This window comes from Phyllobates terribilis, unplaced genomic scaffold (assembly GCF_046119375.1).
Source record: "Phyllobates terribilis strain yellow unplaced genomic scaffold, ASM4611937v1 Scaffold_9__5_contigs__length_417890890, whole genome shotgun sequence".
NCBI classification, from domain to species: domain Eukaryota; kingdom Metazoa; phylum Chordata; class Amphibia; order Anura; family Dendrobatidae; genus Phyllobates; species Phyllobates terribilis.
The window spans coordinates 49,414,047-49,429,037 of record NW_027362769.1 but is presented as its reverse complement, the minus strand read 5'-3'; the positions used below and the strand labels follow the sequence as shown (position 1 = coordinate 49,429,037).

Here is a 14,991-nt window from a genome sequence, read left to right as displayed (position 1 = left end):
GTAGTCTCTTTTATTACATCCCTATGAAGGTCACTGATCACTTTTAGAGCACTGAAATTGCAAACATTAGATGATATAGGTATTTTTCTAGCCTGCGCCTGACAGTCACATTTTATGTGAACTCGTTAGAACCGATATTGTATGTGACGGAGGGTTAAATGACCACATGTAGCTGGTCCGTGCGCCACACAAGTCAGTGTAAATCCACTCATATATTCTGGTCCAAATATTTAGACAGTAACATCAATTTTATACTTTAAAGGGAATCTGTCACCCCCTGGGACTTATCAGACCTCTAATATGGGCGTTCAGGTGATAGAAATGTAAATCTATACATATCTGTATGCCTCATATTAGATGTTTGGTTGCTTTCAAAAGTATTTTTATTCAATTATTTTTTTCACTCTTGCCATCTGGGGGACACCTACTTACTTAATTTCAATATTACCCCTCCCCTGCACGTCACAGGGCCCTGTGATGTGCAATTTCATTTTGCAGATCTCGTGTGTGCTCTTGTGTTTTGGCGCCGGGGAGTCACTGTGACTTCCGCTCCAGTCACCTCCGGCGTGTATAACCATAAGGTTTGCTCTCCACTTCCTCCCAGCATCCTGATAGTTAGGGACCATATTGTGTGTATGTATGTATGTACACACACATACATTTATACAATATGGGGTCGGCGTGCAGCACACGGCACCACGGACCACCAGGTATATGGACATTCTACAATCCTTTCCTTATTAACATTGTTTAAAACCAGTGACCAGCATGACTGAGCCATCATACTAAGCCCACTGTGGATTAGTGTGAAACACTCATTATAGAGCTCATCAAGTCCTGGGCGTTTTAATTCCCTTAATTTCGGATTGGTCCTTGCCTGCCTCTTAGAATAGAGCCACCAGACACATTGTGTCCTTACATACACTATATTTGTGATAATTAGGTCTTTGTATGTTGAACCATCACATTTGTATATGGGATCCTAGTATATTGGTTGTATATGGTATGCAATTTCAATCACATACAACTTTTGATTTAATAGGCATTACGAGTACCCTCCATCAATTTTCTGCTACTTTTCTTCCTTTTGAGATGTCCTGGTGTTTTTCCAATTGTTTTAAAACGTTACATGTTCACACTATTACTAAGGTTGTATACATGTTTTTATCTGCATGTGCACACTCCTGTTCACAGTGCCACGGTTACCTATTTGACCACTAATAAAGGCTTTCTTATTGATCTTTTGAGTCTATGTACCTCTATTTTTATGACCTTCTTTTGTTTTGGGTTTGTTTTCTTTTTTTTTTAATGTTACAAATTGCGTATATTGTTAAACATTGTTCAATAGATCCCCCAGACCTAAGAAGGATGCTCTGTACACCTTACAGGGCTGTCAGCCAAACAATGGTTCTGTTAGCAGCTATCATGCTGGACTTTCCCATACAGAGGAGCACGTGCTCTGCCGAGGGCTCCTTTGTTGTCTGAGAAAGCCACTGCCAGATATCTCTAGCAGCAGTTTATCTCATAAAGAACAAAAGGATCAGCAGCCTGTTTGTAATGTGCCGGATCCTTATCTCCGACAAAATTCTGTTTATACATATTAGACTGTCGACCGAACCCATTGATATTGGTTGATTGAGCTGACATTGGCCTGTGTATGGGGGCCTTAACGGTTTAATCCCTTTATGAAACCTCAACTCAGTCTGCACCCACCTATCCTGATTGACAGCACCTCAGTGTCCCTCTTGCTGTGGAGATCGCACACTGTTCAGTACAATCTGCAGCTGTAGGTCAGGCTGTGTGGGCAGAGCTAGAGATGACCACGGCACTACTGTATAATGGTGCACAAGTAGGATCCAATCCCCTTCAATGATGTGTAAGAAAACTAGGCACTCAAAGTAGATGAAATTAAATGATTTAATATGCAATCCAACAATAAGGTTCAGAAAAGTTTCGGTCTACATTACACCTTCCCCAGTGTGCCTTTTGTCCAATTGAAAAAGATACCAGATTGCGTTTATCCCCCTGGGCCAGCTAGGAAGCGCTGCTAGAGCGCCTGTTTGAACCAGCGGTGGATATCGCGTTCAGCACTTCCTAGCTGGCGCAGGGGGATAAACGCAATGTGATATCTTTTTCAGTTGGACAATAGGCACAATGAGGAAGGTCTAATGTAGACCGAAATGTTTGTGAACCTTATTGTTGGATTGCATATTAAATCATTTATTTAATTTCCTCTACTGTGAGTGCCAAGTTTTCTTATGCATCTGTGTGGGCGGACCTTGAATACACTATTGGCTATTTCTTTTTACAGATGGAGTCCTAAAAAGCTCCTCTTAATGTGAGGATTATTCAGTCATTCTGACACGGATTTTCAAAGTAAGTACAGCAGCCTCATAAGGTCCAAGGGATTCTTAATATGCAACATGCAGTTTGTATTGTGAAACCTAACGACAGATCTGCTTTACAGGAAAGTATTTTGTCATCATCCACGTTGGTGTCTTCTGTGCTCAGTTGGACTTTTGGTCTCGCTGAACTTGCCAGCACATTCCCTTTTTACTTATTTTATTTTTCTTTTTTTTTCGTTCTGAAAGGAAACTTGTCACAATGAAAAAAGTGTAATCTGCAGGCATGATATTTTATAGAGCTGGGAGAGCTGAGCAAGTTGCACAGCTTTTTTTTTTTTTTTTTTTTTTTTAGAAAAGTTTTAGTAAAATGCTGTCTGATTTAAAAAAACACAACCAAAAAAACATCCACATGATAGGTGGTAACTTGTCAATCGTTGGGAATCCAAGCGCTGGGATCAGCATTGATTATCATTGAGGGGAGCTTTTACAATGGTGCAGAAGTGCACATGCTCTATCTGCGCTCCATTCATTCCTTGTTGTGTTTCTGAGGCTGCTCACGGCTTTTCTCGGCAGCCTCCGAGAGAATGAATGGAGAAGTAGTCGAGCACTGATCTGACGCTCCATTTTGTACTAGGGATAAAACTTTCCCATTCTGACAATCAGTACTGGTCCCAGCGTTCAGACCTCCACCAATCAGTCAGCTATCACCTACCCTATGGATAATTGATAACTTGTTTTAAATTTATGCTAATTCTAGGGTCCTTCCCAATGATTCACAGTCCTTCCTGTAAGAGTATACATAGAGAAATAGCTGTCAGACATTGGGTAGGACCGTCTACATTACTCCATCTCCAGGATGACCAGAGATTTAAAGGTAATCCAGTCCCAAGGTTATGCTTCCTGGGTCAGCATAAAATGTGGAAGAAGGCCCCGATTTATCAAGACCGACGTTGTTCTCGTAACGGGTCAAGGCAAGTGGCTGTGATCTCATGAAGACATATGCTCACCGTATTCTTAGTGACGCTGTTGATCTCTGCATTTTTTGCGCCACTTTTTTTTCCATATATTCTTCTATAAGAAGCCTGAAAAAAGCAGTTGCAATTTTAAGTGCAGAGTCCCAGCCTTACCACACGAAAAACACACAAGCCCCCGCTTCAAATTTGCACCAAAACGACATAAAAAGGGGAAAAATTACATTAAAAAAATATATGCAATATTCAAAGTAGATTGCTGTTGCGTATTTTGGTGAGAACACTTTCAGGGAAAAAGTGTTTTTACATGGAATATGAGCATAGGGTTGTGCTTCCTGACGTGTACTATTCATGAAATCACTGTCCGCCATTCTCTTATGGTCACTATTTGTCGTTTGGGTTGACATAGTTACCCCCGGAGTGGCCGCAGTTGATGCCTCTTTCCCTGTGCACCTGTTTCCTATTATTGAGGCTGCTTGCTGTCTGGCGATATCAGCGAGGAACAGCTGGCTGTGTGGTATCGCTCATGATCTTGCAGTTCTCCATATGCTCTTGTTTGATGAGTGTAGATTACCTTGTAATAACTTGTAGCAAAATGACGTTAGATATGGGAGATGGCAGATTTATGAGACTATTGCTTTGCAAATTAAATTTCAGGCAAAATTGTGATGTCTGAAAAGTTGGTACCAGTGACTGTGTAACAGAATTTCTAAGCATAATGTGTAAATGTTGTTCAGATCATCCATATATTTTAACCCTTTCAATGTGGTCAGCAGGGTCCTAAGATCTCAGCCTGACTACCAGTCCACAGCTTGCTTTCCTGTAATAGACAGTAGGTTTATACAGTCTGTCCTGTGTATCTGACTTTCTGTATTACATCAGCATCTCACATCCCTCCTAGCTGCTCTGACATCTTCCCTCCCCGCCAAGCCCTTCAAATTCCTCTATATGTCCCCTTATACATAAAGTGCTAATGTAGATATAATTTCTACTTTATGTAAGAAAACAGAAGTGATTATTATAGATAACATTAATGCCTTTAACATCACTTCTGTGAAAACTGTAGTGCCTCCGGAATTGTCCCGCCAACAACTAAGGGGCTTCTGACATGGTTACCCCGCATACAGCACTGAACATGTAGTGTACATAGTGTAATCTAGGGGGGGATCATTGTGCAGCTGCATCTCCTAGGAATACACAGGAGATTCTGCTCACAGCACTCACAAATGGAGACCAGACGTTTTATAACTCTACAGTTAATCTCCGTAAAGAATCATGCGATTATCACAGTACTCCTGGTATCTTAAATAAGGTCCAATTATATCTACAGTTGTGGACAAAATTTTAAGACTGACACAAACTTTGCTGCTTTAATTTTCATAGTGGTATTTTGCATTACCTCTAGATTGTTATAAAGAGTAATCAGATGAATTTCTTAAAATACCAAACTCTTTCCTTGCCATGAAAATTAACTTAATCACAAAACCCTCATTTCCACTGAAATTCATGCCAGCCACAAAATGAATTGCATACATTATTTTAGTGATTGTCTCATTAGCTCAAGGGAAAGTGTCAACGAGGACAAGGCAGCTGATCTCACTTCGTCATGCTGATAGAATTATACCAGCAGACTGGTGGCTTTGAAAGGGGACTCGTGCTTTGAATCATTCTGGTTACCTCCAACACATACAGTCATCATTGGTTTACAGGCAATCAAATTGCTGCTTCTAAGATTGTGACTAAATCTACCATTTATCAGCTTATCAAGAATTTCAAAGAGAGGTACAATTGCTCTGAAGAAGTCTTTAGGGTACCCAAGAAAGAACAAGTGCTAGGACCATCTCCTAATCAGGATTCAGCTATAAAAAAAATCTGTTCAACACCAGTGCAGAGCTTGCTCAGTAATGGCAGCAGGCAGGTGCCACTGTATCTGCACAAACAATACAGTGAGGTGAAGGTTTTTGGAGGCCGGCCTGGTGTCGAGAAAGGCAGCAAAGATGCTAATTCTCTCCAAGAAAAACATCAAGTACTGACTGACATTCTGGAGAAAGTACAGGGATTGGACACCAGAATAATGTGGTAAAGGTATTTTTTCTGATGATGTCCCCTTCAAACTATTTGGAAAATTTGAAAGAATGATTGTCTGGAGAAGAACAGGTGAACACTACCATCAGTCCTGTGTCATGCCAGGAATAAGTAAGTATTGCCGCCCGGCGGTGGCAATTTCTGCGGGTGTCAGCTATATATGACAGCTGACACCCTGCAGTATCAGCCCCGGCCGATTAACCCCTTAAATACCGCTGTCAATCGTGACAGCGGTATTTTAGTGCTTACCAGGGGGTCTTGCAACCCCCTTAGTAACCATCGGACCCCTGAGATGAGAATCGCGGGGCCCGATGGTTACCATGGTACCCTGAGATCATGTGGTGAACCCAGGGTACGGTGGCCTGTGAGATCCAGCAATAAACTGGGTCTCACAGGCAGTCAGTGAGTCAGACATGACTCACTGACAGGTCTCATGCACTGCAGTACAGAGGTACTGCAGAATATGAGACCAGCTATCAAAGTGACAATCACTTTGTGAAAAAAAATTCACAAGTGAAAAAGTAAAAAGTTAAATAAAATGTGTAAATAAAACACACAAAAAGTGCACACATCACTAAAATAAGTTTCGCCGCTCAAAACGCAGCGTTTGTGATAAAACAAACATAAACAAAAAAAAAGTACACATAATTGGTATCGCCACGTCCGGAGCGACCCGCTCTATAAAACTGTCACGTTATTTATTCCGTTTGGCGAATGCTGTAAGATGAAGAAAAAAAAAAAAAAAAAAAAGCCAAAAATGATGCTTTTTCATCATACGGACGCACAAAAAAGTGAATAAAAAGCGATCAAAAAGCCGTATGTAAAAAAAAATTATATGAAAAAAAACAAGCCCTAATATGGATCATTCGGCAAAAAAATAATAAAGTTACAGCTCTCAGAATGCGATGATGCAAAATCATATTCTTTTTTTTTTGTAAAATACTGTTTAGTCTGTAAAAATAGCAAAGCATTTAAAAAAATATGAATCTGGTATCGCTGTAATCGTACCGACCCAAAGAATAAATCCGCCTTATCACTTATACCGCATGGTGAACCGCGAAAAAATAAAAATAAGAACTGTTTATTCTGCACTCTCCGCTGAGTGCTTACATTGGAGTTTCTGTAACTGGTCTGGGAGGCGGAACCTCTGAGCTACTATACAAGGGGGCGGTCCTTGTAAGGGAGTGGGTGGCGACCAGGCAGGCAGTCACAGCAGGTGACCGGGACAGTCTCTAGAAGAACGGGCAGGAGGTCACGGCAAGTGACCGGGGCAGTCTCTGGATGAACGGGCAGATGGTCACGGCAAGTGACCGGGGCAGTCTCTGGGTGAACGGGCAGATGGTCACGGCAAGTGACCGGGGCAGTCTCTGGGTGAACGGGCAGATGGTCACGGCAAGTGACCGGGGCAGTCTCTGGGTAAAGGGTTGGTACGACCTGTGGCGGCTGATGGTAGACGTGAGCTCCCAGGTCAGCAGGCGAGAGTCTCTGGATAAACGGGTGGTCACAGCATGTGACGGCGGAGCCTCCAGGAAGACCAACAGACAGGCGGCAGATGAGCGCTCCCAGGTGAGCGGGCAGAAGTCTCTGGACAGGCGGGTGGTCACAGCACGTGACGGCAGAGCCTCCAGGTAGGCTAGCAGACAGGCAGCAGATGAGCGCTCCCAGGTGAGCGGGCAGGAGTCACTGGACAGGCAGGTGGTCACAGCACGTGACGGCAGAGCCTCCAGGTAGGCTAGCAGGCAGGTAGCAGATGTGCGCACCCAGGTGAGCGGGCAAGCTGGTCCATAGACAGACTGACAAGAGTTGGAAGGCAGACCGTCGGACCTCAGGCAAGCAGGCAGGTAGTTGATGTGCGCTCCCAGGTGAGCGGGCAAGCTGGTCCTTAGACAGACTGACAGGAGTAGTAAGGCAGACCGTCGGACCTCAGGCTAGCAGGCAGGTAGCAGAATATCAGGCAGGAATAAGACAGCAAGCTGGCAGGTATCTGGCAGGTAACTGGCAACGGGACCTGAGGGCTGAAGCAGAGTAGTGAACAGTGCAACAACATTGCTCGGGCACCTCCATTTTGGAGTAGGTGCCTTATATATGGTGAAGTCCTCCGGCCATTGGCCGGGGACTCCTTAGGACGGCGCGCGCGGCCCCTTTAAGAGGGAGGGAGAGCGCGCGCGCGCGCCCTAAGCACAGTGGCCGGGAAGGAGCGCGCGCTGCCAGCAGAGCGGGAGGAGGACGCCGGGCACGGAGCAGAGAGGTGAGGGGAACAGCGTCCCTGCCTAGCAGAGGGCAGGGACGCCGGCGCTACAGTTTCCATGTAAATTCACCAAAACTGCAATTCAGACAAAAAACCCAGATGGAGCCACTCACTTATGAGGCTGATGGAGTCCCTTTACATTGGTCTCTGTTCCAGCGGCATACCATCATTTTAAGTTTTTTTTTTTTTTTTTTTTTTTTTTTTTTAGCGCACAAATATGGACGACCACAGATCTGTGTGCGCCTAAAAAGATAGAGACCACCGGAGCTGATGTCAAACGGACTCCAAAGTGTCTCCATCTGCCTCTTTGTGGTGGGTGGTTCGTTGGGGGTTTCGTCTGAATCGCATTTTTGGGGGATTTACACGGAAACCCCGTAGTAAGTGCTGAGCGTAGACTGGCGATCCAGTCTTATTGTGGAAGCCATCAAAAATTATGTACCCCAAAATGTTACCAATGAAACCCCTAATGTATCCCACACCAAACCAGCCACCTCTTAGGTACGTCATCTGTCACTGGGACTATAGGGGGCCCCACGTTACTGATAGAACAAAGACTCTGGAAAAGCGACATGGCTCCCACCCCCTCAAATAAAACTCAGTGAATTCTGCGCTCCCAAATCCAAATGCCCCCCCTCCTTCTGAGCCCCTCTGTGCCTAAACCGCAGTAAGCGGCCACATGTTTTGGCATTTTTGTAGCGGGGAGAACGCTTAATTTACAGGGTGTGTGTCACCAGGAGAAATGTATGGGGGCACTACACTTTATGAGGGCACAATGTATGGGCACTAAACTGGCATATTTGCAGTTCTCCAGAATAAAGCCTGGCATGGATGTTACATAATCAATAATAATTAATAATAGTTATTGAATTCATTGAGATGTGTAATTTCTACAATGGGGTCACATTTGTTTTTTTCTGCTGTTCTGACACCTCAGGGGCTCCGCAAATGTCGCCCACAAACTATTCTACCAAAATCTATGCTCCAAAAGCCAAATAGTGCTCCTTCTTTCTCAGCCCTGACGTGTGGCCTAACAGTAATTTCTGATCACATATGGGGCATCATCACGTTCGAGAGAAATAGCATAACAAATTATGGGGTCTGTTTTCTTCTATTATCCATTGCAAAAATTATAAATTTGGAGCTAAAACTACATTTTCATGAAAAAAAATTAAAATTTTTCAGTATGACGACCTAATGTTATCAAATTCTGTCTAGTACCTGTGGGTTCAAAATGTTCACTATAACCCTGGATAAAATACTTGAGGGGTGTAGTTTCCAAAATGGGATAACTTGTCAGTTTTCCACTGTTTAGGTGCATCAGGGGCTCTCCAAACGCGACATGACACCCGCAGACCATTCCATCAAAGTCTGCGTTCCAAACGTCACTCCTTCCTTTCCAAGCACTGCCGTGCACTCAAACAATAGTTTTCCCTTACATATAGGGTATGTTCGTACTAGAGAGCAATTGCACAACAAATTTTGGGGTCCATTTTCTCCTGTTACCCTTGTGAAAATAAAAAAAAATGGGGCTAAAAGTACATTTTTGTGGAAAAAATTTTGATTTCTTAATTTCACGGCTCTGTTATAAACTTCTGTGAAGCACCTCCGGTTCATGGTGCTCACCACACATCTAGATAAGTTCCCTGAGGGGTCTAGTTTCCAAAATGGGGGATTTCCACTGTTTAGGCACATCAGGGGATCCCCCAAATACGAAATAGCGTTCTCTAATTAATCAAGCAAATTTTACATTCAAAAAGTGAAATGGGGCTCCTTCCCTTCCGAACCCTGCTGTGCGCCCAAACAGTGGTTTTCCCCACATATGGGATATCTGCATGCTCAGGAGAAATTGCACAACAAATTTTGTGGTCCATTTTCTCTCGTTACCCTTGTGAAAATATTAAGAATTGGGTCTGGAGTGGTTTTGAGCACCTTGATGAGTGCAGTTTTTAGAATGGTGTCACTTTTGGGTATTTTCTGTCATATAAATCCCTCCGTCACTTCAAATGTGATGTGGTCTCTAAAAAAATGGTTTTGTAAACTTTTTTTTGAAAAATGAGAAATCGCTGGTCAACTTTTAACCCTTATAACTTTCGGAAAAAAAAAAAAAATTTGAGTTCCAAAATTGTTCTGATGGTAAAGTAGACCTGTGGGAAATGTTATTTGTTAACTATTTTGTGACATATCTCTCTGATTTAAGGGCATGAAAATTCAAAGTTTGAAAATTGCAGAATTTTCTAAATTTTCGACAAGTTTCCGTTTTTTTCACAAGGAAACGCAAGTTTTATTGAAGAAATTTTACCATTGTCTCGAAGTACAATATGTCACGAAAAAACAGTCTCAGAATCAGGGGGATCCGTTGAAGTGTTCCAGAGTAATTACCTCATAAAGTGACAGTGGTCAGAATTGTAAAATTTGACTCGGTCATTAAGGACATAATTGGCTCCGTCACGAAGGGGTTAAGCATGATGGAGCACCGTGTCACAAGGCAAAAGTGATAACGAAGTGGCTCGATGAAGAAAACATTAAAATTTTGGGACCATGGCCCAAAGAAACTCCCCAGATCTCAATCCCATTGAGAATCTGTGGTTAATCTTGAAGAAGCAGGTGGACGAACAAAAACACAGAAACTGTGATAAACTCTAAGCACTGATTAGACAAAAATGGGTTGCCATCAGTCCGGACTTGGCCCAGAAGCTGATTATATAAGGCTTCTGGGCCAAATCCAGGGTGAACTGCCAAAGTCTTGAAGAAGGGTCAACCCTGTAAATATTGAGTCTTTGCATAAAGTTGATGTATTTGTAAAAAAAAATTTTTTTTTAAAAAAACTTATGAAATGCTGATAACTGTACTTTAGTAACCATGGGAATATCTGACTAAACGAACTAAAAACACTGACTCGCCAAATTATATGAAAACTCAAATTTATGTTTGTCTCAACTTTTGGCCACGACTGTACATTAGCACTTTCCTCTATATGCCTCCTTATCCATAAAGAGAAAGGCAGTGCTCGATGGCTGGACAATGCATTTAAATTGCTTAATCATTTACCTGACTGCAGTCATCTTTGGTTTAGCGACGTTACTAACTTAATTTATACTTATTTGTAAGATTAGATAAAATTCAGGAGATAAATGAAGGGTAAATACGGCAATTTCTTTAATTTTGGCATGGACTTCGAACACAAATAGTGAGGCCCAGGCATCACCTTGGTTAGATAGGTGAGGCCTGGTAGAAAAGACTTAGAAGCCGAGGTCTATACTGTCTTTTATGTCACGATCTGAGTACTGTGTGCATTCCCATGAGATCCAGCTGCACAGTGAACCCCCTGGTATACTGTGTATATACTGTCTGTGAGTACCTTGTGCAGAATATCCTGTGTATCCCATGAAATGTAGGTTCACAAGGATTTCCCCTGGCTGCACTGCCTTCTGCTTGGAAGAGATGATCGAGAAAAACCTATCACAAGTAGGAGGCAGAGGCGACCGGCTAAAGTTGCATTACATAGGATAGCTTACAGTGTGACTTAGGAGATAGTAGTTTTGTGTCACTGATCTATGACTGACTGCCCATATATGCGCTATTTTTTTTTATTTTATTTTTTTTACGGAAACCGTGGCAGAACCTCCAACACAGTGCAGACTTTGGAAATAATTACATACATTCTACTACTGATGACAGTTGGTAATATTGGAGGGGGTGCTCAGAGGAGATGAAATATAACAAGTGTTAAATTGTGTATGGACGCCTTGTTTTGGGCTTGGCATGCCCTCTGAATTGCTATGCATGTCTGGATTTTTCTCTGTGCGATGGGTGATCTCATATTAGACGTGAGCAAAGGCTGAAAATGCATGGAGAGGATTGCGTACTTGAGATTAATTTTGCTCTACACCATGGAAGGAATGCATTGCCCTGCCCTGGCTGCACTCCCTGTTTTGGCTTAGTTCCCAGCTCATTTTTCCTCAGGAGACTTGAAAATGATTTGCAATACAAGCAAGGGAATAAATTATGACCTTGACACACAGAAGGGCACAGTAAAGTAGGTGCCACATAATTGGCGTCTAATTCATTTGTAGTTACCATATTTACTTTTTTAAAGATTTTTGCTACCGAAAAGTCATCCAGAGCAGCTGCAATCAAAAGCCTGCTATCAGCATGGTGGTGTTATATTCCCACCTGTGCTTGTGGAAGGGTCCCAATATTTCTAGTTTTCAATTTATCAACCAACGAGATCAGAATGAACTTGAAGTATCCCACCCAGATTGGAAAGTGTTTGACATTGCTTTAAAGCAAAAAAAAAAAAAAAAAAAAAATATATAAATATATATATATATATATATATATATATATATATATATATATATATATATATATATATATATATATATATATATATACACAGTACAGACCAAAAGTTTGGACAAACCTTCTCATTCAAAGATTCTTCGGTATTTTCATGACTATGAAAATTGTACATTCACACTGAAGGCATCAAAACTATGAATTAACACATGTGGAATTATATACTTAACAAAAAAGTGTGAAACAACTGAAAATTTGTCTTATATTCTAGGTTCTTTAAAGTAGCCACCTTTTGCTTTGACGACTGCTTTGCACACTCTTGGCATTCTCTTGATGAGCTTCAAGAGGTAGTCACCGGAAATCATCTTCCAACAATCTTGAAGGAGTTCCCAGAGATGCTTAGCACTTGTTGGCCCTTTTGCCTTCACTCTGCGGTCCAGCTCACCCCAAACCATCTTGATTGGGTTCAGGTCTGGTGACTGTAGAGGCCAGGTCATCTGGCGTAGCACCCAATCATTTCCCTTCTTGGTCAAATAGCCCTTACACAGCCTGGAGATGTGTTTGGGGTCATTGTCCTGTTAAAAAATAAATGATGGTGCAACTAAACGCAAACCGGATGGAATAGCATGCCGCTGCAAGATGCTGTGGTAACCATGCTGGTTCAGTATGCCTTCAATTTTGAATAAATCCCCAACAGTGTCACCAGCAAAGCACCCCCACACCATCACACCACCTCCTCCATGCTTCACGGTGGGAACCAGGCATGTAGAGTCCATCCGTTCACCTTTTCTGCGTCGCACAAAGACACGGTGGTTGGAACCAAAGATCTCAAATTTGGACTCATCAGACCAAAGCACAGATTTTCACTGGTTTAATGTCCATTCCTTGTGTTGTTTAGTCCAAACAAGTCTCTTCTGCTTGTTGCCTGTCCTTAGCAGTGGTTTCCTAGCAGCTATTTTACCATGAAGGCCTGCTGCACAAAGTGTGCTCTTAACAGTTGTTGAAGAGATGTGTCTGCTGCTAGAACTCTGTATGGCATTGACCTGGTCTCTAATCTGAGCTGCTGTTAATCTGCGATTTCTGAGGCTAGTGACTCAGATAAACTTATCCTCAGAAGCAGAGGTGACTCTTGGTCTTCCTTTCCTGGGGCGGTTCTCATGTGAGCCAGTTTCTTTGTAGCGCTTGATGGTTTTTTCAACTGCACTTGGGGACACTTTCAAAGTTTTCCCAATTTTTCACACTGACTGGCCTTCATTTCTTAAAGTAATGATGGCCACTCGTTTTTCTTTACTTAGCTGCTTTTTTCTTGCCATAATACCAATTCTAACAGTCTATTCAGTAGGACTATCAGCTGTGTATCCACCAGACTTCTGCACAACACAACTGATGGTCCCAACTTCATTTATAAGGCAAGAAATCCCACTTATTAAACCTGACAGGGCACACCTGTGAAGTGAAAACCATTTCCGGTGACTACCTCTTGAAGCTCATCAAGAGTGTGCAAAGCAGTCATCAAAGCAAAAGGTGGCTACTTTGTAGAACCTAGAATATAAGACATATTTTCAGTTGTTTCACACTTTTTTGCTAAGTATATAATGCCACATGTGTTAATTCATAGTTTTGATGCCTTCAGTGTGAATGTACAATTTTCATAGTCTTGAAAATACCGAAGAATCTTTGAATGAGAAGGTTTGTCCAAACTTTTGGTCTGTACTGTATGTGTGTGTATATATATATATATATATATATATATATATATATATATATATATATATATATATATATATATATATATATATATATATATATATATATATATATAATTTATTAATTAATTTTTTTTGCTGTATGTTCATGCAGTTACCTTGAAACCGCACAATAAAAGCTAAAATAAAATAACACTTTTAAGACAGACAGTAGTGAAGAAATGTAACTAAATGTTATATGAGGTTCTATTAATCATTGGGAGCCAATATGTGAATATGTGCTAAACTATTGGATATTCTAGATTCCATAATCATAGAAACGTATATAAAATTCATTTGTAAAGGCAGAAAACTTTCAGAAAGAAAACAGATTAAAACAAAATGCTCTCTGGGGCTGATTAATAAAGCTTGGTTAAGGCAGTAAGGGTAATGTGTCCACGATCAGGCTATAGCAGTGCTATGGACGCAGCGTATTTTCGCTGCGTCCGGTCCCACAGGTAAATCTGCATGTGTTCATAGTACAATGCAGAGCTAACGCATCCTATCCATTCTATTGTGGAAATTTCTGTTGCAGAGACATGCTGTGGCTCTTAAAGCCGCACCGCCGGTGAGTTTAAGCGGCGTCAAATAGAAGCACAGCGGGGATGGGAATTCTATAAATCCCATAAACTGTGCTTCTACTGTACAATGCAGCGTTCTGGACGCAACACAGGTGAGCTGCGTCCAAAACGCTACTAGTACTGATCTGGACATAGCAGATGCTCCTAATTCATTAAGAAGTGTGCACCTCGTAATGAATTAGGCGCATCCGCCAAGTCCCGTGAGCCTTTCTCCTGAAATATTACTCCAGCCACGTGCTGGCATACTTGTCTGGTGTAATGTACACTTTGGTGTCGCTAATGATGAATTTGCTGGACTTCACCGCATCCTGTCCAGACCCAGTTCGGCCCACAATGGCTTAATAATGCCAAAAGTCTGTGTTTTCACAACTGAAGTTGTGCAGCTTTTCTTTTACATTTCAATGTATTCTCTACTCCAGATTACTGCTAAACACCTTTGGTGAATTGGGTTTTTAGTGATTGTAATTATTTTTCCCACGAAACATATGAAATAATATGATTTATTATTTTAGTTTAGTTTTTTTTTAATGATCTACATTTTTCTATGTTTTACAGAAAGACCCAGACTATCTGCAACGTTGGTTGGACAGTTTTGTTTCTAGCTATGAACAATTCCTAGATGTTGACTTTGATGAGTTACCGACAAGGTAAGTATGAATGACGCCTTAAAGGGAACCTGTCACGTGAAAAAAAACAACAAAACTCTATTAACCTGCA

At 41.7% G+C, this 14,991-nt stretch overlaps 1 protein-coding gene across 3 annotated transcripts in view; it reads left to right on the top strand.

Annotated features, from left to right (window-relative positions):
- Positions 1-14,991, top strand: part of NBEAL1 (neurobeachin like 1) — a 177,723-nt gene that overhangs the window by 34,337 nt on the left and 128,395 nt on the right. For all 3 annotated transcript variants that reach the window (XM_073646438.1, XM_073646437.1, XM_073646439.1), the window contains exon 3: positions 14,830-14,921. In XM_073646438.1, coding sequence (XP_073502539.1) covers positions 14,830-14,921 — 92 coding nt within the window. The remainder of the gene's footprint in view (positions 1-14,829; positions 14,922-14,991) is intronic.